At 40.2% G+C, this 27,121-nt stretch overlaps 1 protein-coding gene and 1 long non-coding RNA gene across 3 annotated transcripts in view; one reads left to right on the top strand and one right to left on the bottom strand.

Annotated features, from left to right (window-relative positions):
* Window positions 1-1,533: 1,533 nt before the first annotated feature.
* Window positions 1,534-4,778, bottom strand: LOC128815472 (uncharacterized). Its single transcript, XR_008439655.1, has 3 exons — window positions 4,388-4,778; window positions 3,473-3,572; window positions 1,534-2,208 (listed from the first exon to the last, which is right to left on the bottom strand). It is a non-coding gene; the product is annotated as an uncharacterized LOC128815472 (long non-coding RNA).
* A 54-nt stretch (window positions 4,779-4,832) lies between these two features.
* Window positions 4,833-27,121, top strand: part of FAM135B (family with sequence similarity 135 member B) — a 242,406-nt gene continuing 220,117 nt past the window's right edge. The window contains exon 1 of one of the 2 annotated variants that reach the window (XM_053993224.1): window positions 4,833-4,908. Coding sequence is in view for 1 of the 2 variants with exons in the window: in XM_053993252.1 (XP_053849227.1) it covers window positions 4,874-4,908 (35 nt within the window). In the remaining variant the exon portion in view is untranslated. The remainder of the gene's footprint in view (window positions 4,909-27,121) is intronic. The other variant, XM_053993252.1, reaches the window with a different exon arrangement.

Here is a 27,121-nt window from a genome sequence, read left to right as displayed (position 1 = left end):
CTACAGCTCAGCTGTATCCATCAGTGCTGGGGCCAGGCTTCCCATTGCATTTCTTTCCTACTTCTAACTAAGTGTTTAAGGCCTCTGCTGCACAGAGAAAATAGAAACCTAAAAAATCTGGGAACACAAGATTGGCATCTCTTAGTCACTCCCTTTGCTGAGCCTTTCCCTTTGATCTGTCTTAGCAGGAAAGAGGCAGCAATTTTTCCACCTGTTCCAGCTTGAGACCTTGTTAAATCATTTGAGTTCACTGTTTCCTGTAAATATATATATGTATAATAAGAGTTTCCAAAGGAAATCTCATTAACAGTGTTAGCAGCTGAAACTAGAGGACCCCTTCCATCTCACCAAGTACAGCCTCCTAGAACTTAATTTTTCCCCTCTGAAGGTGGGTTTTTCACCTTGATCTCCTTATTTGGGTCATAATGTCTGAAGAAGACATCCTGTATGTTTTATGTATTGCTTTGATCTTCATATTGGAGGAGATGATTTTTTTACTAGTCCAAAACCTTAATCTTCAATCTGATAAAGTTTTCATATTTCCAGCTGTGGAAGACCAGAGATATTCCTGGTATTGGCTAAGAGTTGGATGTGTTTTCATTCTTACTATAAGCAGTTGCTTGCTTGAGGGTATTGATCCTACACAATTCTGTTGATGACATTTGCTAAATCCCTTTGAGTGCTCAGCAATAAGAACAGCTCACTCACACCAAGAATAGCCTGGGAGTTTTGTTGGGTGCCTTTTGATGATTAAATGGCTTTCAGTGGAAAATTATCCCTTTTATCAAAGTTTCCTCACCAAATATAAGGTAAAAACTTTCTGGAATATATTTCAGGGCAGCCTGGAACAGATTGCTCTTGCCCTTACCTAATTTTCTCTTGAAAAATTGTCTCAGATTTTTATTTTCCCTCAACCTCACCTTCCCTTCACTTAAACTGTGTGAGCTAAGTCTCTTTACACTTCCTCCCCATTTCATCCCTTGCAGGCCTTTTGCCACCTGTGCTATGCATGCTGCTTTGTTTCAAGCTATTTTAAAACTTCACTACTTCAATTTCTTTGACTGTGAGCAAAACACTGGCATGGCAGACATCATTAGCAAGATTCAGTCAAAACTATCCTTTCATAGGTTGGATGTTGCAGACAGAAGCATTCAGCTCCCTACATTCTTCAAAACAGGTACCACTTGAACATCAGAAGAGGAAGTTACATAAGGTGTTCTCCTTCTCCAACATGTTGCTTTTTCAAATATCTAGCCCTGCCAGGCATGCTAAACAACATGCACAGAACAGTGTTGATTAGCATGTCATTAGTTTCACCAGCAGAGCCTGGGACTGTGGGTATGCTGTGAGTAAGCCTGGAGATGCTAATGACAGCTGTGAGCAGAATGAAGATGAATCCTGCTCAAACATCAGTTCTCAGCAGCTTTATTGGAACAGTTCAGGTGTACAGCTGGCTGTAAATGGGAGCCTGTACTCAATAGGACACACTCTAGCAGCCTGATTAAAATCTGTGCTGGTCTGGAGCAGCCCCACTGAATTTAATGTACATCAAATCATAGAATCATTTCAATTGAAAAGGACCTTTAAGATCATTGAGTCCAACTATTGACCCAGAACTGCCAATTCAAACACTAAACCATGTCCCCAGGGAGCACATCTATACAGCTTTTAAATATCTCGAAGGTTGGTGGTTCCACTATTTCCATGGACAGCTTACTCCAGAGCTTGACAACTTTTTGGTGTAGTAATTTTCCCTAATATCAAATCCAAACCTCCCCTGGTGCAACTTGAGGCTGTTTCCTCTTGTCCTATTGATTGTTACTTGGGATAAGAGGCCAACCTCCACCTGGTTACAACATCCTTCAGGTAGTTTGAGAGAGCAAGAAAGTCCATCCTGAGTCTGTTTTTCTCCAAATAAACACCCCCAGCTCCTTCAGCTGCTCCTCCTCAGTCTCGTGCTCCAGACCCTTCCTCTGTTGCCCTTCTCTGGTGACAGCTGAGATTGTTTGATTGAAGGAGTTCTTTCCCAATCCCATTGTCTTCTCTCTCTTCATCCTCCCCTGTGCTTGGCTCCTGTAGGGCAGGCCTTCTTACCAGACTGGATGCACTACCTTCACTTCTGCTTTGAAATTTTCCGTAACAGGGAAGAGCAGAATGCTGGAGTAAATAGGACTCAGCAGAGAACATTTATTAGGCCAGGGAATAAGGCTGTATCAAAGAAAGAGAGTGGACCTGAGAAAACACATGTCCATTTGTTCTTCCCCAGCCCCAGTCCTCCTCTCAAAACCAGCACACAGATCAAGGAGGTTAACACAGAGGAAAAAGCAGAAAACAGAAAGTATCGCTCCAATGAAGTAATAATTTTTGCTTTTTCCATGGCAGCAACTCAAGACTGAAATATTTCAGGGATATCTACAATGAAAATGATGGTGCTAGTTCAGGTTCAGTAAAAGATGGCAACCTTTTTTTGTGGTCTTTTGCAGTAATTCTGTGGCAATTCACATTCCTGAGAGGCAATGACAAGCCCTGCTCTGCTATGGGGTGGTTGCAGCACATCAGCTGTCATGACAGGGGAAATGTATGCTGAGAAGCAGCAGTCCTTCTTCCTACCTATCATTTAAGAAAAAACAAACAAACAAAAAAAAAAAAAAAAAAAAAAAAAAAAAAACCACAAAAAAAAAAGTGTTAATTAGGCCTCTTTAAGAGGTCTGGGTGAACATCAGGTATGCTTTACACAGGCAGCTGGGAAGTCTTTATTAGGAACAGATTTAGTTCATGACTAATCTGAACCATATTTAAACCATGACCTCACTTATTCATTAATTTCTATCTCAATAGGATGCACTGGAGTGAAGAAAATCATCAGCGTGTTATTTCTTCACATCACTTGTTTATATCTGCAATCATCTTTTTCACTGGAATGTATCAGCCTACAAACTAAAATTGCTAGACCAGGGAAGAAACCCCCAACTGTAAATCGAAGTCTTGTGGAGCCATAGCACATTGCTTCCCCTGGAAGCATTTCTTTGCCTTTTAGGTGTAATCATGCAGGAAGTTTAACATGAAAACCAACAAAGGAAATCCTTATTGATTTATTCAATACTATAAAGGTGTAACAGCAAAGCAAGAAGATATCCCAGAAGTGCCTTTTGAAGATGTGCACTGCATAGCAAATGAATTTTAAAGTGAAACTCTGGAAAAAAGAATTAATTCAAAGTTTGTTCATGATACCTGAAACAAAAATACACAAAAGAAGAGAAAGTCAGGGAAAAAAAGTTTATGCAGGCATTGCAGTGTAAAAGCTTCCTGCTGAGGAGAAAAGGAAGAAATCAAAAATTGTTATAGCCACAATCCAAAACAGAATTTTATTATGGTTAGTGAATTTACACAAGTTTATATCCTTGAATCTCAACTGTAAAAATTAATGACTCACTTAGAAGTCCAGTCATACTGCTAGATTTCAGATATTTACCTTAAACCACTGCACGTGTCTGTTTGGCAAATGTTTCTTCTTCAGAGAGACAGAACATTCTTTAGAGGAATTTATCCCATCCCAGGGGCTGCACAGGCTCCTTAAAGAGAGAATAGATCCATGTTCTTCTACTTGTTGGATAGAGTCTGGACCTCAGTATTACTCTGGGTAATATTTTTTCAGAGTTCACATATTAATCCCAGATACAAAGACATTGGCTGTGAATTAGAAGTATTCATCTGATAAAGAAGGCAAAGTTTGTTCATTTCAAGCCTTCATATAAAAGTTACTCAAATAGCTCACAGAGATCCAGTCAGATTCTTAAAATCACATATTTTCTAATGCAAATGGAGTCACTGGAGAAACTTATAAAGGGGAAAAAAACCATAATGAGACTGCAACCTTTGAAACAAAACATTTAGCTTTAGCTCTTTGGTTGGTGGAAAGAGCAGGTGAGTTAGGTAAGTAGTGATTATCAATCCCTGTGTGATTACAACTCTACCAGTGTTTGAATGGGATGTGATGGCACCTGGGCATGGCACCACTGAGGAGCAGCAAAACTGGATCCCTACTCTGGCAATATCCTGCTCATCATGGCAGAGCAAGAGGTGGATGCCATCACTTGCAGGAAAGCTGGGAGCAGCACTGTGCTTCAGTCAGTACCTAGTGTTAAATCTGGAGGAAGGATCACAGAAACTTGGTTTTGAGATGTTAATGAGACACTTAAATGGGATGGGGCATAAATTATCAGTCTGATTAAAAGATCTTGTTTCTGGTGTGTAGAGGAAGATTAAATGATCAAAGGGAGCTCAATGAGAGCAATGTGCCCAGATTAGCTGCAGCAGAGGGAATGTGCAAAAGGAAACCTGTGGTAGCCAAAGAGCAGAAACGAGATGAAGAAGGAAAGGTTTTTACCTGTGTGCACAGCCAAAGTAGTGGAAATACTGTTTGAGAGAGTTTTGTTAAAAAAATAACATATATAAAGAAGAATTTCCCTCCTGGCTAAAATTAAAAGGTAACAACCAGCTGAGTGCAGTTCTGCATCAGAGGCAGGATGGAAAGAACAATCTGATCAATGTTAGATCACAAGTTTAGCTGGGATCATTATGAAAAATGAATGATAATCAGCAGTGAGGGATAAAACCCCAGTACAGCATACTTCTTAACACCATATCCAGCTTTTCTGGTGCACAGCTGAGAAGCTGCTTTCATTCCCACTTTCCCAGGACAGTCACATGGAATAACTAGCCAGTAAATACCACATTAAATGGGCAGTAACATTAGTTGCTCTACATGGTAGAACAGTATTTCCACTCTCCTCATGTGACTGTTAACAGCAATCACATTTCTGTTAACAGTAGCCTAAACTGCAAAGGCAGAGAGACCAGCTCTGGAAAACTAATGATGAGAAGAGACAAAGGAACAGAAGGACTTTGGTGAGTAAACCTTGCTACCTGCTTGCTTTGGTGTGCCTGCTCAGTAAATCTCTGTTCAGCTGCCTTACTCTGGAAGTACCAAGGTTGCAGACACTGAGTTTCAGGAGGTGAATTCCTAAGGCACTCACTACTCTTCTCTTCAATGTGTTTAGAAGTGTCCCAGTTTTATAAATCCTCTAATTTACTTAAATGTGTAACCAAATCAACAATCTCTCATGGTGATCATCTCCCTGTATCTCTCAGTCTGGTAGAAAGGCTTGAAGTATCCCTTACAGGTCTGTCCTGGAGCAAGACACATAGAGATGTTATAACATCCTTTAATCCAACACATCAGTAGTTAGAGGTTTGAGAGATTTAACTCCTTTTTCTGCCTAAAGGGAACACAGAATCAGGACTCCAAATCTGAGGCAAAGAGCTTAAGTACCTGGTATTGCTCACAAAAGCACTGTGGAGTAGCTCCCCTTCTGTAGTTTATTGAAGCACATTCACTTTTATTTAAATGGTGATAAATTCTTTAGGTTAAAAGAGAGTGAGTGCGATCATTTTGCTTAATGGTAAATCTCCCCTTGGGACAAAGAAGGGAAAACCTTTCCATCCTTTGTTTCACTGAGCACCTAAGGGAGGAAATATAAAATAAAGAAGTGTTGGGGGAAGGTGGAGGGAGTTCTGTGTAGTCACTGGGTTCACATAATGTTTTTTAGACTCTATCTCCAATATTCCAACTTCAACATGAGGTGCACACCACTTCCAAAGCTGGTCTCAGTATTTCATGAAACAAAAACCCTTTGGGCAGATTGAGGCGAGGAAATGTGGACTAAGATCAATAGAAGCAGGACAAGGGAACTAATCTTCAGAGTCTGCCATATGATTGTGAATAGTTTATTCACTGAATTTTTGAATGAAAGACATCACTATGACTGCTCCAGGAGCCTGGATACAGAAAATACAGTTTGAAACGCTTCTTAAGTGAAGAGGAATTGCTAACTCTTGTGTCCTCCCTAGGTTAGATATCATTTAGATATCTAACTTCAGCTACTAACCCCTCAAAGCAAAAAACAGGATACAAGGGATGCAGGGACTTAAGCACCTGGAGCCACTCCTGTTATTTCTGGGGCATCAGGAATAAAATAGAAGCAAAAGAAGGAATTTGCAGCTTGTGATTTTGAGGGCTCTCATCCTGAAATCCTGTTGACTCACAGTACAGCATATGCAAGCACAAAGCATGTTGCTGGGAATTATATGTATCTTATGTCCAACAAAACGCTGGAATGTGTAGGTAGCTGGAAGGAAACACCTGGTCTGTTCACCCCAACCCAGCCCTCTGAACACTAGGAAAGGTAAAATCAGTGTTGCTTTTAGATGAGTCTGCAGAAGGTTTCTGGCATGGATGCAGTTGCTCTGATACTCGTGTGTGTAAATGCACATAGCTGCACCTGCAGTACAGAGGTAACAGTGCTTCTAGTCTTCATGTGCAAAACAAAGGCATCAGATATGGTTTTGGGATCTCGAGCTCCTGCAGGAGGAAGGCATTAGCTGTTGGAAAATACAGCTGGATCAGGGCAGAAACAGCTTCTGGTTAATCATGTGTTGGGCACACCTCAGCCATCAAAATGGATCCTATGTAACTAATGGTGGGTGATTCAACTGCAGATGGCAAGTTTAAAGAGAAAAAATTTCCAAGGTAAACAAGAGAAAGCCATGTGTGGTCCAAGAGTCATTCTGGAGTAATTCCTACTGCTGCAGTGTAATCTGCTGCATTCCCCCACACTGCAATGTCAGTGATAAATATGCTTTTAGCTGTCTCTTACTTGCTTCTGCTGTAGGCTCAAATCCAGAAGATATACAGGAGAAAATGACAAAACTAATTAACCATACGTACTAAAAAACATTCCACTTGAAAATAAAGTTTGATCTTTATAATGTTTAATCTAATAGCAGCTAGAAAATGAATCTACATAAAGTTCAAAACTAGCTGTGTTCAAGTTTGTGCCGTTTCACTGAGATTTCTAATTTTTGCAGTAACAAAGTTGCATGAATTTTTTTCCGACCTAGCAGGAAATGAGTTTCAGCTCTACCTTTGGGCATACAATTGATTTCTCACCATACTGGTGTACCTATCACACTGTGCTAATTGGCACCCGAAGGAGTCAAATTAAAGAGGGAGGAGGTTTAGTCTGTCTTGCCTGGGAGCAGTTTCCTCAGAATCAGAGCAGCAGGATCAAGGCAAGCTGGGTACAATGCCTGCGCTGTAACCTGTTTTGAAGAGCTACAAGGTGGGTCCCCAGGGATTCACTACATTAATTTGCCCTGCCCTAAATTGACTCTAATCTGTTTCAAGGTATTATTGATCAGAATGCTAAAGTCATTACCCTCAGCATTTAGCTGAGGATATGAAGATGTACAGTGAAGTTAACATCACCTGGTCAAAGATACATGTGAGGCAGAAACCACTTGTGGAGTTCCCATGAATTGATCTCAAAAAGATAGTATCTCTGCATTGAGTCCTTGGTTCCCACACGTCACACTTGTTCTATATACAGTCATGTCTCCATGGTAAGCTGCTTTGAATTTTTTTTTTTTTTAACCAAGTCAGTAGCAAGCTAATGGGAAACCAGGAAGGTGAGAAGTTTTGAAGAGAAGCTATTTTGAAGAGAAGCTAGAAATTCTTATATTTGAGAGGCCAACAGGAAATAATTGGATGTAGTTTATCTTCTATTCTGGGCTTTGAGCTGACAAAGAGGCGTATACAATTGCTCATGGAAATGTATTTTGAAGTAATAAACAGCAATGTGTCCTGAGCACCTGCAGTTCTTGGATACCCTGGGCACAAGGACAATATGGGTTGGGGCTCAGAAATTCCAATTATCCCAAGAGAAGCTGAGGCCCAGCTCCATTCATTTGAAACCATGGGGTAGGATGAAAATGTTAGAATTAACAATTGACAGATGTGAATAATCAGCTCTGTGAGCTGGGACTTGTCCAGAGCCCATAATATTTGGGAATTCTCTTAAGCCCTACAGTATGAGATTTAACATCCTTTTTTAATATTTTGACAGGGTGAATTATTTTAATTAAAAGTTTTAATCATCAATAAAAATAACTGTGGATGCTTCTGATATCTATGTAGATGTTCTGTCCCATTTAAAATTCTGCCATTTTTGGCCTCATCCCCATCCTACAGCAATTAATTACAGTTTAATCACATGGGTGAATTAAAAATGACATTCCTTTGATCTGCCTTTCATTCTTCACCTCTTAATTTCTTTGAACAACTGTCTGGACACATGAGAAAGGAAGAATCTTCTCTAGAGCATTCATTATCCTATATTATTTTACCACATCCCATCCCAGCCATCTGCTTTCTTAAATACAAAATTGCAGCCTTTCAGGGGTTGGAATTTAGAGTAGTCTGCAATGTCCTTTGAAAAAAAATGGAGCATTTGCACGGAAAATCTTTTTCCCATGAACAGCAACTGCTGTTACATTTAGCCATGAGCTGCTGCATGTATTTGCATGCTACTTTCCTTTAATCTTCATGATTCTCACTGGTCTGGGTCATTTGGTTGGAAGGGATGTAGGTGCTGACTGACAGCAGCACTGAGGCTGAGCTGGTCTCCAGTTCAGATGTTGGCTCTCATTGCCTCATCTGCTCATTGCAGTTTGCTATACCTCAGCCTTCTCCAGGAGCAGAAATGTGTGTCCTGTTATTTGTTTTTGTGCGTAGGGGTCTTCTCTGACACAGATCTCCACTCCATAGCAGTGCCCAAACCAGAATCAACCAAAAATCTGGAGTAGAGCAAATGATTTAACTCTTTCCTTCCTGGCTCTGGTCCCACATGACTGAAAAAATCCTAAGTAAATCCCATGACACAGGAATTACTTTTAAAGCAAGTGTTTAATCCATCACTTCATTCATACACACACCTGGAAGTTCTCAAGGCCAGGATGGATGGGGCTCTGAGCAACCTGGTCTATGAAAGGTGTCCCTGCCCCTGTCAGGGGATCTGAACAAGGAGATCTTTGAGGGCCCTTCAAACCCAAACCATTCTGTGATTCTGAGTCTGTGATTTAAGCTCTGTTATATAGGTGAAGGTGTGAAACTATGTAGGTGTGTTCCCAATAAAAAGATGCTCTTCTGGGTTGGAGTATTGAGCTGTCACCAGCTGATTTGGGGCTGTGAGTGGAATTACTGTGGCCCTGCAGCTGTGAAATTCAGAGCACCAGTGATGTGCTTTCCTTTGAAAGCAGGTATTGTGGGTCTGGGCTGTGCCTGCTGAAGGATGAAGAACATGAGAAGGAGACTGTATAGTTGCTTCCCTGAAAAGGGAAAGCTCTTCCACACTCTTCCCAGGTGTCAGGTTGGCTGGAGAGCCATGCTTCAGCCCTCAATTACAGAGCTATGAAGAATAGAATGTGCAAATACACTGAGACAATTGGGAGTCTGAGACCTTGCTTAATGAAATTAGGCTAGAGATAACTGCCTATAAATATACTTGGAAGAAAAGAAAGGTAGCACCACAGAGGGAACAGAGGTAGTTAAGCCAAGTAATAATGCACATTAGTAAATAAATGTTAGAAGTTAGATTCTTTTTTTTTAACCAGTGAAAGTGCACACAGGTAACCCTCTCTGAAATGATCCAGAAGAGCATAGTAAGGAAGTAATTAAATCCTGCAGGGGGACAAAAATTTATAAATTTATCTTCTCTGTCCTTCTGTTTGTTAAAAAAAAAGAAAAACAAAAAACCCAAAACAAACAAACAAAAAAAAACCCCACACAAACCAATCTGCTTCTATGTGACTGAAACTTGAAAAGCTAGGATAGGGATAATGAAGAGGGGACAGGAAGACTTGAAAATTGTTTCAGGAGTAAAAATAAAGAGCTAAAGGTTAAAAAAAAAAAAAAAGGAAAAAAAAGTTTGAAATGCATTTCTTTGGAAATACGACCTGCCCTCACAGCAGGGAGCAGAAAGGAAAAGCTCAGCACCTGAGATTGGAAAATGCAGGAGAAACACAACAAATGGCAAGTCCTGACAGGAGGAGCTTGCGTGGTTCTGTGCAGAGAGGGCAAGAGGAAAAGTCACATTGCCCGGGAGCAGAGCAGCTGATACCATCGGTGTTTGCACATCACCTCATTAACACCAGCAGGTTCTTGCCAGGTGCTGTCTTGTTTCAGGGCTGGATGCAGCCCTGTCACCACGGTGCTATTTTTATCCCTAAACAGAAGATTTCTGATTTAGAAAGAACTTCAGCTGGCAAAAGGTATCAAATCCCTTTGATTTCAGGAAACACAGCAACTCTCCCGATTCAGGTGCAACAAGCAGCCCTGATGCTCGTTTTATTCCCCAAAACCACTGCATGTTGTTGAAAATGCAAAAAAATCTTACAAAAGACACCAAAAGCCCCCTCTATAGTTGGTTTTGGGATTTTTTTTTTTTTTTTTTTTTTTTTTTTTTGCTTTTCCAGGGGAATTAATCATTCCCTCAGTTCATTAATCATTCAGCTCAGTTTCGGGTCTTAGACTCTCAGTTTCTCAAATATCAGGTCTGACATATAAACAGAAAGCAGAATAGTTCTGTTCCACAAAAGAGAAAGAAGAAAAAGAAAACAGCAAACACACCTGAATGCCATTTGTCCGGATCTAACTCAGGCTGACAGTCACCGTGATCTTTTCTATGTTTTACCAGAATTTCATTATTGCAAAATGTAGTTATTTCAAAACAAAATTTTATTCAGCTGCTATCCCCATCATTCTGATTTCAGAAAAAGAAACAAAACAAATCCAAGCTTCAAAATGATGCACATAAACTAAATGCTTTGACGTGAGCCACCACTTGCAGCAGGACAAGCTCACCTAATGCTGCCAGGGATGCTGTGGGTGTAGATGAATATGTATGCACATGTTTGGGATCTTAGTCCTTCCCACCACTTAACATAATCTAGATTGTGGTGGAGCTTCTCCTATAAACACTCTGCCTCCTAAGGCAGGTATTTTTATTTTTAAGGGATGCCACCCAGAAGAGCAAGCTTGCTGAAACTGGTAAGTTATTTGAACTAGGAAAGGGTGAAGAAAGAGAAAAACAGATTTAGAAAGCAAAAAAGTTATTTTGCATTTGAATAGGATAGAGGGATAAAGTAAGACTTGGAAATAGATGTTGTAGATCAATATTGTTCTCTGTGCAAGGAGACGTCTCAAATCTCCAAGCTGTCATTCTGTCTTGACGTGGGCTCATTATTGTGCAAAATTTTGGTTATTGTCTTCCTGTAGCTGAAATGAGTTGAAGACTCCTCTTTGAGTGAGGTGTCAAGATCAGCTGTCAAAAGCTGACAAAAAGGTGAAATACCACATAATCTGTAACTTCATTAATGTATTGTCTTCCCCATGATGATGGCATTGTATTCTCACCATCCTAATGTTTTAGTTGTCTTGTTGAGACAAAGGTAACAGTGTAAGACATTTACTGATAAATAAGGGTTGTATGAATCTTCCAAAGTATTATTTCTTTTGTACTGCATGTGGAAATTGGGATGTTAGTCTATGAGCTTTCCTTGAGGACCTTGGTATATTAATGTCCATAATGAGGCATGATGTAATAAAGCCTCGTTGAAACAAATTATTTAAACAGAATGAAAAGAGTAATCTGTTTGTTTATTTGCTGATTCCCTGCTTGACTTTCCAGCTCAGTGGCTTGTGTAAAGTTGCCCTGTAAGTTGTGGGTTTGTACACAGTTGTATTATGCTAATCATAGAAATTGAATTAGACTTTCTAATAGGAGACTATTCAGATTTTTTTTTTTTTCTTTTTTTTTTTTTTTTTTTCTCCTCTTCCTGGGAAAATTATCTGTATGTCTGCTGCTTCTGGAGTAGCAGAAGTTATTCCAGAGAATAGCTGGAAAAGGAGGATTGCTGTAGTGGTAGATTGTTGTAATGAAAAGCTAAGGGAGGAAAAATGATGCAGTCTGAGGAAGTGTAGGTTGTTTGTCTTGGCTGTTGAGATTTTTTTAGGGTGTTTTTGTATGGCTCATTTCAATCTTCCTGGAGTGATGCTGGAACAGCCACGGCAGAATCGTTTCCAGAAGGAACAGAATTGCGGGCAGGTACTCGGGTGGTTGCACAGGCTGGTTGTGTCAGCAGTGCTCACAGAGGAACAGGATGTGGCCAGAGGGATGGGTGGGATCCCAAACAGACCATTAAAATGTTTTTTATTGTGGAGGACTGTCCCACAAGAGAAAGATGACCAACTCTGCTCCCATGGAAAGCATCTGCTCACCTTCTCCTGTAGCAGAATGACTAAACTTTAAATCCTGTTTGACTCACCTGAATTCTGGCCTCTGTGGAGCTTTTGCATACCCTTCATCTGGCTTGGCTGGGGTTCAGAGGTTCGCTTACTCTGGGTGAGCTCCTTGCTGCTTTGAGCTCAGGTAACTTTTCCCACAGACCCTTCAGTGTGCACAGCTCTTGTTTGTAGGACTTGGCACACACCCTTCTAATCAAAGGCAATGTCAGGGAGGACTTGCTGGAGTGTCTGTGGTGGTTTAAACACAGTGAAATGTGTTTGAAAGGAGACACTTCAAAGCATGTTTGAACTGATGAATATTTTGAATGCTTACTGATGTTACACTCTATAGAAACTGCCAGAGATTAAGGGGCATGGTAAGAGCTGCTGAAGGAAGGTGGAAGGTTGTGGGTGCCTTCCTGGGTGTTTGGGATGTCCATTAGTGAGCTGGGATGCTCTAGCAGTTGTAATCTTTCCTTGCTCCTTTTAACTCTCCTCTGGAGATCAGACCTTCCCTGATAAGGTATTCTTTAGCTCTGCCATCTCTTCTGCTGATATTCATTTACAGATTCATTAAGTACTATTTTCCATACTTAGTTTGATTGGGGACTACTCAGCTCTGATAGAAGATTGTATTAAAGCTCATATAATCCCTGCCTGGCTTATTTGTTTGCAGGATAATTCTCCAGTCATGTTAACTTAATAAGACATCTTTTAATATTCTGCTCCTCCTGTGTTTCTGTGATCCTAGTGGAAGGCTCTGCTGGAAAACTTGGCCAGCCTGTAGGAAAAGAGACTGTTCAAGCCCCAAGTTCTTGCACTTCTTTCAGACCCTCTGCCTTTTCCCTGTAACACTGAAATCAGCATAATTGACCTTGGTCTCCTCTGGAGTAACAGCTGGAGGCCAGCAGGGAAGCCTGGTGCATCTTCAGTGGCATCAGACATCTTCATGGCTGTATCCTGCCATGGGTCAGAACCCCTGTGATGTAAAAGCACTCCCTCTTTTGCCATAGAAGAATCTTGTATTAAAGAAAATTCTATCTAAATTTGATAGCTCATATTTTAGATTGCATGCACTGTGAAGAACAGTTCTTCTGATGTCCACTGCTGTGGGGACTAACAACCAACACAGCTCTTCTGGAAAAACAAAAATGTTTTAAGATGTGAGATTTTAATACACTGACCAGAGTAAAATGTGTTGTGTTCCAGTACTAAAAGGGGCTTGCAAAAAGGAGGGAGAATGATTTTTTTACACAGGCAGATAGTGATAGGATAAGGGAGGCTGGTTTTAAACTAGAAGAGGACAGATTTAGGTTAGGTGCTAGGAGAAAGTTCTTTACTGTGAGGATAACAAGGCACTCACACAGGTTGTGCAGAGAAGCTGTGGATGCCCCATCCCTGGAAATGTTCAGGGCCAGGTTGGATGGGACCCTGAGCCTGATCTGGTGAGTGTCATCCTCCCCCTGGTAGGGGTTTGGAGCTAGATGATCCTTAAGGTTCCTTCCTACCCAAACCATTCTATGATGATTCTATGTTATTCAACATTTCTGTGCCTGTCTTTTCAATTTAAAATAGCAAGCAACCATATAATCAGAAGACTGTGTAAAATTCCTTTCTTATCTGAAGTTTCAGAAAAGAAAAAAACCACAACTCAAACACATGGAAAATAATATGAATAAGGTAGGGGAAGCAGCTGAAACCCTATGGGGTTGGTTTGTTGGAAGGCTTTCCCAGGAACTTTACTTTTAGATGCTTTCTTGCATAAGCATCTTGTAATGCCAAGTTGGGCTGTGTTGTCATGGAGACTTTCAGGTTACCTCATCATTTTGCTAGAAAAGACAAATTTCAGAGTGGCTGTCATTGTACTAATTTAGTCACGAGACCTGACTTCCCACTGGTTTTATGCCTGCAGTCCTCATCCTTGTTTACAGTAAATCTTATTTATGCCATTGCAGGCATAAGAGTGGTTGCATGTTCTTTTATGAAGCTGTCTTCATGTGAATTCACAGTGCACAGCACAATAAATTAGTGTGAAGAGGGATTTATGGCCAGGCTGAGAAAAGCCTGCAGAAAAACTTCAGTCTGAGGAAGGCAGAAATTTGCACTGCCATCATCAGAAACCTGGTAGACTCTTTGCTCTGTCAGGTGGCACTGACAGCCCAGAGCCTGGGGAAGAATCATCCAGACACTGTACATGTGATGTCTAAGCTAATACCTGGATAGCATCTTTATTTCTCCCTGTGGTGATTCCAGGTTCAGCACTGTGACCAAAGGATCTCCAGCTGACCACTGGAAATGATGAATTTGAATGCATTCTGTTGCAAAGTGGTTCGTGTGTGTTGGGCTTTTCCTGCTCTCTGCCTACCTCTTCTTCAGATGGGATTTGCCCTGCAGTTAAGTGGCAAAATGGATTTTACTCCTGGTGTGTGCAGGGCTGGCCTCAGGCAGCTGCCCACCTAAAAGGGTTTTAAAGAAAATCAACATCTAACTGCCCAAGCAGCTTCCAAGCATGATTTTCTCTGACTTGCCTCTCCAGTTTTCAATTCCCCTCACCTCAAGGTTGCTGTAACATCCACCCCAACCCTCATTTTTTGGAATTCATCAATCCTTCCTCGTTTCATCCCTGCCTTTGCCTGCTTCAGCTTCATATCCCCTCAAACCTCCAGGATGCTCTTGCTTCTCTCTCTCTCTCTCTCTCTTTTTTGCCTGTCAACTCCCTTCTGCAGGAAACCACAGAGGTTATCAGATGCTGCTGGTATTAGACAGTTATGAAGAATTTTCAGGGATGCCAGTTTCTATCTATCTGTGCCCTTCCCCAGGAAGTATGTGTAGGTGGAGGTGACAAATAACATGAAGACCTTACAAAGCTATTTCAGACAGACAATGTGGGAAGAAAATGGACCTCTGGTTGTCTGGGTTGCTGTGTCCTGTCTGCTGTCCCTCAGATTTATTTCACCTTTGTAGGATATAATGATTACGTGAAACCTATTTCAGGCTGATGTCCTGAAAGGACTGTTTGTCCCTATGATTGTTTTTTTTTTCCTTTTTATTTTTTTTGGTTGTTGTTATTGTGGTTTCTTTGCTTCTTTTTTTCCTGTCCTCTGCTAGAGGCAAATCAAAGGATGTTTCTGGACTGTTGTAAATGGTCAAATGGTCAGTGCACATCCTCATCTCATTTTTCCAAGTCAGTTGATCTCAGGACTAGTATAAGATACCTCTACCTTCCTGTTTCATGGAGCAAGGGGGGTTACACTTTTCTTATCTACTTGATAAAAAAAATCTTTGCTTTCTTTTTCTAAATGATGCTTTATTCCATGTTAAAAGATTGAGGGGGAACCAAAAAACTCCAACTGACTGTAGAGAGATAAAAGGTTCTCCAGTGGTCAAAGATTCTTCCCTTCCTTTTTTGCCATCTAGTCTTCTCTTTCAAGCATTTCCCCAGATTTTTAATCCTCCTTTGGATTTTTCCAGCACCCCAAAAACTCCATGGTGTAAGAGGGAGGCTGGGTTCTTTGTTGGTTGGTTGTGATTGCTGAGGTTGGAACAACACTCAAATCTTCACTGTCCAGGGCTAAGGAAATAAGGCAAATTTTGTCTGCTAAAGAGATGATACATTTTGTGAGTCTCCCTGTGGTTCCTTCTTAGCTTCATCTCATGATGCTGGGATGCATTGGCAACGCTGAGGGAAACATCCTAAACAGAAGGATCTAGGAAGACCCTGCCATCCTTGAATCTCGACTTGAGAATTTCCCAGGAATTTTCAAACTGCTATTAAGTCTTCTGGGATCTGCTGCTGCTGTTCCCACACAGAGTTTCCCACAAGTTTGAAATGGCACCACATTCCTAGAGGCGGTCACTTCCATGGGAAGGAAAGTCAGGTCTAAACTGTCACACTGATTGCTTCTGTAGATCACCTTGGCTTCTCCCAGCTTAAGTCAGCAGATACCTGTCAATTTACATTCCCTGGGAATGGATGCCAGAGAATGCCATGTTCTGCTGAGCAGCCTCTTCCCATTCATCTTTACATCAGTGTTCAGCTTCGAGAAGTACAGTGAGGTAGGCAGGGAAGTATTTGATATCTGTCCTGACTTGCAAGTGTGTTGTGCACTGAGGTAGTGAGAACTCCTACAGAGGATGGATCCCCACATTTCTTCTCAAGGGTAACCAATGAACAACCTAAGTACTCTGTGTTCTCTCGGTAGTAGGATGCAAAAGCTTTTATGCCTTTCTTTTATTTTTTTGCTGATATATGCAGGGATTTTCCAGCAGAAAGTGTTTCAATTGTTGCTTTGCTGTCACATGTCTAAGCTGGTCTCAAAGCCAAAGAAACAGGTATACAGCAACAAGAGAAACCATAATGACTGGTAATGGTCCAACAGCAAGATCCTAGGCAGATTGTTTGAAGCCCTTTTGACATGATACTGTTGAAAAATGTATTCTGATTTTAAATGCTTTGAGTTTAAAATGTGTTGCCAGTCCTTTGTCCCATTAAAATGCTTCTAGGTCTCAGGAAAGCTAGGCTGGGCTAAGTGCTTGATGGTTATTTTAAGCAGTCTCCTGCGTTTAGCAACCTGCCATAAATCTTAGAAATGCCAGCATACACGTTTGTAAAATATGGACACGATGAAGCAGACTGCAGCTTTTAAGAAGTGACAGTAAAGCTACCTCATGTGGCTCTTTACCTGACCCTTGTCGGTCTTCTTCAAATGCAGCACATGAACCAAATTATTCTACTAATGCAAGGTGTACTTATGGAGTAGGCAGAGATATTTCATAACCCCTAACACTATTCCTCTGCAAGCAGAGATAAACCCCCCCTTCAAAGGTATAAAATCCTGCAGTAATCTGTTTCTTTAAGAGATCTTTAAATCTCTTGTATATAGTTATTGACTAGAATGTCCCAGTTGCTTTTGCCTGTAAAGAGCTTGGAAAGAATGGATTAAATGATTTTGTTAATTGCCCACCCTGCTTGGCTCAGATGGGTGCATATGTACCAGTTATATTTATTTGGCAGGTGTTCCTTCCCTCTCTCTCCTTTGGACTTGTTGTTCCCTGTTCTGTTACTCAATCAAGGATTATAGGAAGAAAAGGAATAAATAAAAGGAATTAGTATGATGCTTGAGCACTCTGTACTAGCAGAGCAATGTGGAATGTACACAAGGAGCCCTGCACATCTGACCTCTCCTTCAGATGCTGCTGTACTCAGTGCTAGATAGGAAAGCTGAGGTGGAGAAATTAGGGCCACAATGATTAAAGGATTATTTCACACTCAGAGGTATCTAAATGCAGAATTTAGGTAGCATTTAGGTCATCAGTACCTATGCAAGACTCATTAATCTGATGTATGCTGTACTTCAGAGCATGTCTACATGCAAGAGAAGTTCTGTTGCCACATTTTTAAAGACGGTGTCATAGTATGTGACAGAGAAGTGGCTCAGCTCATATGAGCAAAGAAGTCTGGCCTGGGCTGGGATTCAGAGCTGTCTCTTAAGCACTGAACAGGAAACTGCTACCAAGCAGATTGCCAGCTCTGACTTCATGTCATGGAATATGGCAATCAAAGCTAAAGATACCAGCCAAAGATGCTTAGAAACCCACTGTGAGCAGACACAAGTCTCGTGGCTCTCTTAATCCAGCTCTGCAAACCAGTGAGTTACCAGAAATCTTGAGCAGAAAAAAAAAGGAGAGGTTCAGCAGGATTTGAGCACTTAACTTCAGACACAAAGATTATGATGAATGGGATGTGTGGATGAATCCCCAGATGAGTTCTGATTTTAATAGCCAGTGGTCTGAGACTTCACTATAGAGCACATGTAAGATCACAGTGTTGACTTCTGTCCTTTCCTTCTTTTTATATTCCGGGGATGAACGTATATCTGTAATTTACTGCGACAGGTGCTGTGCTGCCATAGATTATGGCAGTCCAAGGAAAGTTTTAGAATTGCATGTAAAATACCAGCTTACAGCTCCACAGCCAGCTCTGCCAGCTCGTGTGGGCGAGGGTTTGACCTTCTGTTTTGAGATGCTGTTCTGGATACCAGAACAGAACACTTGTGCACTGTGATCATCCACAGCCTCTTCTGAGATAGAGAATAATCTCATACCCTTCTGTCCTTCAGTGAACGAAGCCAAAGGCTATACACTCTGGCTTCTGTCACCTGAAATCCTGGGAAGATTGCCATAACACACTCTGTTTCATCTTCCTTTCTAGCAGTCAGCTTGACTGCTGCCTGACATAGCACACAAGACACTTCAAAGTCAGACAGCTCTCAGGCAGTCACTGGAGAAGTGGCAATGACATTTCTGTGGTCCCACTGATGCCCCTAACCTAATGATCAGTTTTTTGTGTGCCTGTGTAAGTAATTTTAAATACCTGATGCTATTATGAAACACCTCCCTGCCAGCCTCAATGGGACATCATAAGGCTTAATTAAATGCTTGCAGTGTGTTCTGCCATGCTGAGAAGCAAGGTACTGCAGAAGGCAAAATAATATTACAATTAAAAAAGTCTATCACAATCTGGAAAATGGGTGAAAAAAAATAAAAATAGAGTGTCTACTGCAAACACTTTCTGTTGCACTCTGCAAGCACAGTGTAACTCATGAATCTCTCTTTGAGATTCTCCCCAAAGGCAGGTCCTTCATTGACTCAAGAAGCTGTCTCACACAAAACAAGTAAATTGTGAGTGTTAGGCAGATACAGACCCAGAAATTGGGAATAATTCTGCTTATTTTGCCTTGTTTGCCTTGTTTGTTTTGTTTTGTTTGTTGTTGTTTTTTTTTTTGTTTTTTTTTTTTTGTTTGTTTTTTTTGTTTTTTTTTTGTTTTTGTTTTGTTTTGTTTTGTTTTGTTTTGTTTTGTTTTGTTTTGTTCAAATGCTTATTTTGCTGTGGTCAAGATCTGAGTGATCCACTTAACCTCTCTCTCTAGCCAGGGCAGATAAATGAATTCTTTTGCCACAATACTCCTGGCTGGTTTGGGCTCTTTTTTTAGAGAAAAGTAGAAAAGTTTGGGCTTTCAGTTGTATTTGTGTATTTACACTGTACAGATCTATATATAGTCTATGTCTGGAAACATGGATTCAGTCAGCCAACATACTGTGGAAGGATTTTGTACAATGTATCTGAAGTGTCCCAGTATGTCAAAATATCTTCAAAAAATGTGAAATCTGGTTTATGCTGAACCCTGAATTTATCCCTATCTCAGCCACTGAGTCTGAAAATGGCTTGCATAGAACTTGTCACCCAGGACATGAGGTGGACATCAGTATGCTGCTCAGATAATTCTGTTTTTTTTTTTTTCCTGCTGATGGATATCTTCAGTTGTTGTACATCATATCAGCAAAATTCTCAGCTTGCTAAGGATGAGACCCATGGATTCTGCTCATTCATTCACTCTTCATGCTGTGACTTGTTTTGCATTTGATGTCCTTTTCTGGGTAAAGCAACTGGCACTTATGTGTCACTAAGTGGTAGCCATAAAGAAAATCAGCTACGCTTGTCTGTGCTGTCATTAGAGGGGAGCAATCCTAAAGGCAAAAGAAGATGGTGTGAATCATAAGAGGAAAATAAAATTCCCATCTCCTTCTGCACAGTCTCCAGGCATCATTTGTACTCCAGCACAATCACAGCCAGTGGGAAAACTCTAGATATTATTACCACTCTTGTTTTTATTAGCAACAATCTGGAATTAGAGCTGTAAGTAGTGTTGTCTGTCAAAGTGCTATCTGAGAGCAGATTACAGACATCATGATGGGACACTGAGGCAGATAAAGTGAGGATCATTTGAGGCATATCTCATGTTCTCTTGCTAGGACAGGAAAGCTTGTTTTGATCTTTAATATCTTTCAGTTTCAGAAGCCAACAGGTTCATGTTGCTCAGAAGGCATTAAATGAAACTTTTTCTTGTCCAAGGGGGAGCTATGTAATGTAAATTTTTTTTGGAAGTTGCTATGGAGCTAGCATAGTGGAGAAGGTGAAAGTGGTGCTGAAAGACTGGAGTTGGTACAAGCAGCAGTGGGAAGAGATAATGGCTAAAATGGTGGGGTCAGTTAGGGGGAAATAAACTTGGGCTAGTTGGTAGAGCCACAAAAGCATTAAGATCTGATGTGTGATCAGTGATGTTGAGCTCCTGTTTGTCCAGGACAACCTTCCTGAAGGAGACTTGATTTTAATGGGGAAGCTTCCTGATGTTTACTGAAAACTGAGTTTATTAAATTAGATCTGATTGGATTTTATTAGAACTTCAAAGCAAAACATCTGCCACTGTTGGCTCTACCAGTACTGAAGAGTTTTATAGGACAATAAAGCTACAAAAGCAATTAATAGATACACTAATGCAGAAGCTGTAAATATTTTCACTCCAGTCAAAGTATCTTAAATAGCACTTACAGCATTGCTCTTGGTGCTACTCCAAGAAGACAATCATAATTCAAGTGAATAGTTATTAAAAGCATCAGTGCTTCTAGAAGCTTTTGGAATTATGATGATTTGTTCTTCTACCCTGGCCTTAATTTTCTGCTTTTTTCACTGATACATGTAGTCTAATGCAGAGTCCTCAGCCAATAAAATAAGAAATCTTGCAGGTAAAAGGTGGGATGGGGTGTCTTGATAGCTCAGCTCATTCCTTCCTGCTGCTTATGTCTTCATTTCTCTGGGGATGAGGTGGGGCTGGGGCTGGGAAATTTGCTATGGGAGCTGTGCCATGTCCTCACACAGCCCCCACCTCAAACACCCAGCCCACAGTCAGAGCCAGCCCAAACCAGGTGAGCTGGAGGTACCTGCAGTTCTGTGCTTTCTGTTCCTCTGCCCTCTTCTCCACTGACTTCCAGGATCACCTACTCATTTTGGAGGTAAGAAGAAAACAAAGTGTGGAGAGAGTTGGTGTTCTGGGGAGAGGATGTAGATCAGGAGATGAACCTGCTGAGACAGAGATGGTGGGAGGAATTGGAATGAGTGGGCCTCAAAGTGATGGGAATAATGGACTATCAGGGAGGTTTGCTTTAAAAAAACTGGGAAACACTTGACAAAGTGTTTCTCTTTCCCACTTGGAATGTGGAGATATTCCAGTGGTGTGCACCATGAGTTTTTACCAAGCACAGATACATCTTTTTGTGAGAAATGCATAAATAGACTTATTTTTCATCTGGTCTGAGTGTTTTTAGAAAGCAATCTTTTTTTGACAGATATAGTAAAACAAATTTTTAAGCCCTTTGAGTCCTTCACTTCAAACATTTATTTCTAAATCTCTTTCCTCTTTATCTTTGTGTTCTATTCAGTCTGTTCACACACTAACTGGCGTATATTTTGTAAAGTGATGGATCTTATAAAACTGTGTTCCATGGTGTGTTGTGCATCCTGAATTTGGAACTGAACTGAAACTTAAACCATTTCAAGAAAAACGTGAGAGTTGTTCTTGAGAGTTCATTAGTAACAAAGATCAACTAGCAGAGATGAAGATAGACACATTGAAAAGGGACAGAAATCAATGAATGCAGTGTTTGGGGGGATTTCTTTTAGAAGCAGCTATAAGCAAGTGCTCTAATTTCAGAGTTGTCAGTCTAAAGTGTTAAAAATTATCAGAGCCAAATTATCCTGGTTTATTTTCCTATCTATTTTTCTTAGGGATTACATTTGAAAGATTTTTCTCTTAAGAGTAAGTCTTAAAAATGCTATATGTGAACAGAATTTGGATGTCAGAGCTCTGTTTCTACAGTGGGATATTTCAGGAAAAATTGTCAGATTCTAAAAGAATATAGCTAATGCGTGATAGTAGTACTGCGGTTTGTTTGATTTTCAAGGAAATAATTGCTAACTAAAGCTAAACTATATGTTTCATCAATGCCAGCTGTTAATGATGCAGAGGAATAGCTCTCAAAGAGAGTATGTGCATGTACAGCCATGTGCCCTGGAGAGCAGCTGTGTCACAGTAATGACCAACACACGTGCTGTGCCTGTGGTGAACTCAACCTGCATTTAAATGGCAATAATTGCTACAGATTTATCATGGTAGGAAAGCAAGTCAAAAGCTGAAAGCTTGGTTGAACATGTGACTACGTGAACAAGTATGTGAATGAGGACAACAGTCTTCTACACAAAGTTTGTCATTGTGATAAAGGTACCAGTTCAGAACGTAATAAAAATTAAAATAAAAATAAAAAAAAAAAAAAGACATGTAAACAACTGTGGGTTTTGATAGCTACACCTTCATACGAGTTTGATATGGCTGTCTAATCTGTTCCAGACATCCTTTTATATTAAATGTCTCAGTAATGGAAGGTGATTTCCACATTTCCATTACTGCTATGAAGATCTAGTACATAATCAATGTGAAGTAAAAGCAAACCAATTATTAATTACCACGTTAATGAAAAAAATAGTTAGAAATATAGAGATTGTATTTTTCCATTAATTTTGTGTATTTAAATCCCAATGTACCATGTGGAGCATCCTTCAGAGTTCTCTAGAAAAAAAGAATAGGAAAAAAAATTCTTGAGAGACTTGAATATGACTTGGGAGATTTATTCTCAGTCATTCTTAACTCCAACCCAGTCTCATTTCTTGAGTGAGGAAGAGGTTTTAGTGTCTTATATCTGTGAGGAAGAAGAGTGTGGACATATCAGAAAGAACCGCAAAAATTTGGTCTCCTTGTCTTTGCTAAAAAGTTTTTTGTGAAGAAGTCATTATTAAAACCACAGCATTCCCCTAAACAATATTATTTTCCAAAGCTCAAAGACTAAGGAAGTTGCTGAATAAATAGCTTTTTCAGAGCTAATCTGTCTCAGGAAGTTGTCTGGAGCATCGCTCCCCCATGGAGTTTCTTCAGAACGGTTTTTTGTTAGTTAACATATGTCTGCTCAAGATTGAACTTGAAAAGGTCACTTGGAGCAGGAAGAGCATCAGTGGAGGAGGTTGGGAGAGATGTACTGGCTGTCTATGCTGGCTTCCACCTTGAAATAACTTTCCTGTACAGCCCGAGATCTGACCATGGACAAAAGTAAGTTGTCTGGGAGAAATTGGCTTTTACCATTGCAGGCAGAAGGAGGATGCAGTTTTCCATGTCTTTTCATAGAATCATGGAATGGTTTGGGTTAGAAGGGACCTTAAAGATCCCCTGCCATGGACAGGGCCACCTTCCACCACAGCAGGTTACTCAAAGCCCTGTCCAACCTGGCCTTGAACACTTCCAGGGAGTGTTCACAACTTCTCCGGACAACGACCTGCAATCTTCTGATTCACTGCATTATGTGCTAAAGGTAGCAAGAACAGCATCAGTTTCTATATTTATCAGAACTAAAAATGGATTTTCTGCATTTTTGGGGCATATTTGAAGTAATTCAGCTGTAGTTGTATCCTTAGTAAAATAACAGTGGGTTTAACCTCACCCTCAGACTAATAGCTTGCATGTGATATACACTTTCCCTCTGAAGAAGCATCTTTGCAGGGGGAAATCTTTTGAAAGAACTCTTATTTCTTGCACAATTTTTTCATTGTGTTATTCTGGCAGGGGTTCTTTTACTACTGTGTCTCAAAGACCATGAGAAAGTTCTGGCTGTATCATGCTCAGTGCCTTGCCACAGGCGATAATCCTGTGATAGCCTGAAATTCATAAATCTGTCAGGCACCAGCCTAACATATCCAAGTATCATGAGAGTTCTGAGTCTGTGTGTGGGATAAAGAGCAGATCTGGCATGGGATTGTATCATTATACATTTGTGTTGCAAGAACTCACGCTAATAATCTACAGGTATCTTAGCACAAGGCTGTGTGAAAAGCAAAAACAGTTCTCGAAACTTTATTTTAAAAAGAAACAAGAAAAAAAATCCCCTCTTTTCACAAAGTTACAGAATATATTAGTCACATTGCTGTAGAGCCTACCTATCTTTTATATTGTGATTGTAAAATCAGCTCTCTCCTTGAACCAAAGCTAAAATCCTTCCACAAGTGAGAAAGCATAAGCTTTAACAGTATGAAAAAAATTCATTTTGTATTGCCATCTGCTTCTGGGATGTGAAGAGGAAGGGGGTTGGTGCTGTACGGACTCTGCCTTTGTGGTTTAGTTAATCCTGCTGTGATAAAGTCCCACATCTGAAGTAGTGATTGTCAGCAGTTCCTCTGCAATAATGTACATTGAAAAGCAGGTGAACAAAAGAAATACAAAGCCAGAAGGAAAATGAAAATGCAGAAAATTCAGTTGTAATATTGCATGTCAGGTTCATGAGAAAATTAAACCTTCTCTGTTCTCATGCCCACTGCTGATTTTCTACCTTCTGGAGACTTTCATAGAAAACACAGTCCAGTACTGTTTGGAAAAATGGGAGTTTGCCTCATTTCTGTGTCATGGGCTTCTGTCATGACCCCTGGCTTGTCACTCAGGCCCTCTTGCTGAAGAAAATGGTTAATTACCTTTAACCAGAATGAGATTTCAACAGCAGATTTGTGTCACAGACTTCTTTATCCAGTAAATAACAAGCCTGTTTATCCATGCTTAACCAGGATGCCGTGAGATGCAACTGCCCAGCTGCTGCCAGGGAAGAGATACTGAAGTTCCTGTTATGTGCACTTAAACACATCTCTGTACATTATATATCTGGATCTCTCTCTCACACACACATATATATATACCCATAAAAAAGTGTATTTTCTTCTTCATGAAATCTGATTTCTCAGACTGTAATCATTTGTTCTGACTGTTGCAAGAGATGCTTGACAGATTTGAAAAGTCAGAAGCTTCATTCTTCTCAAGGAAAGCAGATGGCATTTTGGTCAAAGACAGGGCAAGATCTTGTGACAATAAAGCTGAATTTTTATGCCATTACTTGAAGGTGCTGATCTTTAGTCTTCCTGAAAACTGCCACACAAACTGAGAAGAAAAGGTCATGAACATTTCTTTTAGAAAGCTCTTTGTATGAAACACCAGACTCAGCTGGCCCAGATGCAATCTTAAATAGGGTCAGTACCATATCTCTTAGAAAATATTTGACCTAGTTCAATGACAGTTTAAAGCATTCAGAGGTAGGAACACATTAAAGAAAAAGGGTTTTCCCTGCTGCACTGAGAGAAAGGGTCTAACGTCATGGAGTAGCTAAGAATAGATGATTGCATTGTTCCTGCTGGTCTTATCTTGGAAACCACATATGCCTGCAGTGGGAGATCTGTGACCTTTGCTAAACTTTGTAATTCTCTCTTAAATGTAGCCTGAGTCTAGCAACTACTCAGTCATATTTGTTAATATTGTGCTCAATTCCCATCAAAAAACTAAGCCTGTGTCAATGAAAAATACTTTTTAACAGATGACAGGATCCTTGTGTTAACTCTTGTAAAGGTTAAAAATGCAGTCTTTGATAATCCAAGGACACTAAGCTTTAAAAGTAAATGTGAATGTTTGGATGAGTGTTGGCTTTGGACTGTCTGCCAGCTTTGTGTGCCCATCACTGCAGAGGTGCTTGCCAACAAATCCAGGCTGGGAGGTGGTACCTGCAGCAGGAGGTGCTTTTGCCTAAACTGGAAAACATCTGAGCTTTTTGGGAGTGCTGTGCCTCCTCTGGGAAGAGTGGGAGCTGTGAGGTATCCCAAAGTGCTGCTTGTCCTCATGGATTTGAGCCTCATGGCAGAAAACCTTCAGTGCCTTGTGGTTTCTAGTGGTCATGATGACTGTGGGATAAAGTCTGAAGTGTCTCTAACTGGAGTTCAGGCACAGCTGGGTACTCTGTGTCTGGAAAAGGAGATTCCACAAAACTGGCCCTTTTAAATTATTTGGCGTGGCTTCTGGATAGCAGGAAACATGAAATTAAATAAAAATGAAATAGCATTACATATTTTTAAATTGACACTAGAGTTGGCTTGGTAGAATTCACAACTGAGTGCTGTGATTTAAACATCTTTGTGCTGTGCTCTCTCTGCTCAAGAGACTGTTTCTACCTTAACCAGGGAAAAAAAAACAAAAAAAACAAAAACAAACAAACAAACAAACAAAAAAACCAAAAAAACCCAAAAAAAAAACCAAAACAAAAAAACAACAACAAAAAAAAAAAAAAAAAAAAAAAAAAAAAAAAAAAAAACCTGAATGGTATTTTTTGTTTCTTTCACTGGAAGCACCTTTTTAAATTTATTTCAACCAGTTGGTGCCAGTTATTTTCCCTCTGTAAGGATTGTGAAAAGCAATAGATATCTGCCATACAGACAGCCAACTCAGCCATGGCTGCTGATTTATTTTAAACAACTTCTTTGATTTTTTCCTTCAAGATTTACTCTGTAGTAGGAGGTGACACTGTTGTCTTGTGCCATTAATGTTCTTCTCTTCCAGTGACAGAGCCTGTTAATTAGAGAAAGGAGATAAATTCAGAGCCAGATAGAAATCCATAGATCTTGATTTCAAAAGATTAATTTCTTTGTTTCAGGCTTTATTTCAGTACAAAAATAAAAAGAAGTGTGTTTTCTATATTTTTTGATAGCCAAATTTCATTGCTACTGATGTTACAGTAGTGTTTAAACCATCTGACCTCTCAATGCCTCTCAGTCATGCTATTTTTTAGATACTTTTTCTGACATATTTCTGCATGTTGCTTTACATTCTTTCAGTTTTCATCACAGTGATTATTTTTCTAAAGCTGCCTAATTTTTTTCCCTTTTTCCTTAGATTTTTGAGCAGTGCAGCAACAAATAATTTGATTTGACTCCAGTAGAAAACATTAGATTTTTCTGCAAGGTGCTTGAGGGTGTCTATCTGTGTCAGAACCGAGGAATGTTATTTACTGCTCAGTGATCCTTTAGGCCAAGGGAAGATCTATGCCTTTAAAGCTATACCTGAGCTGAAGTGTGGGAGCTGTGATGGGAGGGGGAAATAGAGCAGCAGTGATCTAGAAATCATTGCTGCCCTGACTCATTCCTCCCTTTGATTTGCCTCAGAGCCAGAATTAGCTGACCTCTTGGTCAGAGCACAG

The sequence above is a fragment of the Vidua macroura genome, chromosome 1 (genome assembly GCF_024509145.1).
Source record: "Vidua macroura isolate BioBank_ID:100142 chromosome 1, ASM2450914v1, whole genome shotgun sequence".
NCBI classification, from domain to species: Eukaryota; Metazoa; Chordata; class Aves; order Passeriformes; family Viduidae; genus Vidua; species Vidua macroura.
Note: the sequence above shows the minus strand (reverse complement) of the source record. Positions and strands in the feature narration are given on the sequence as shown.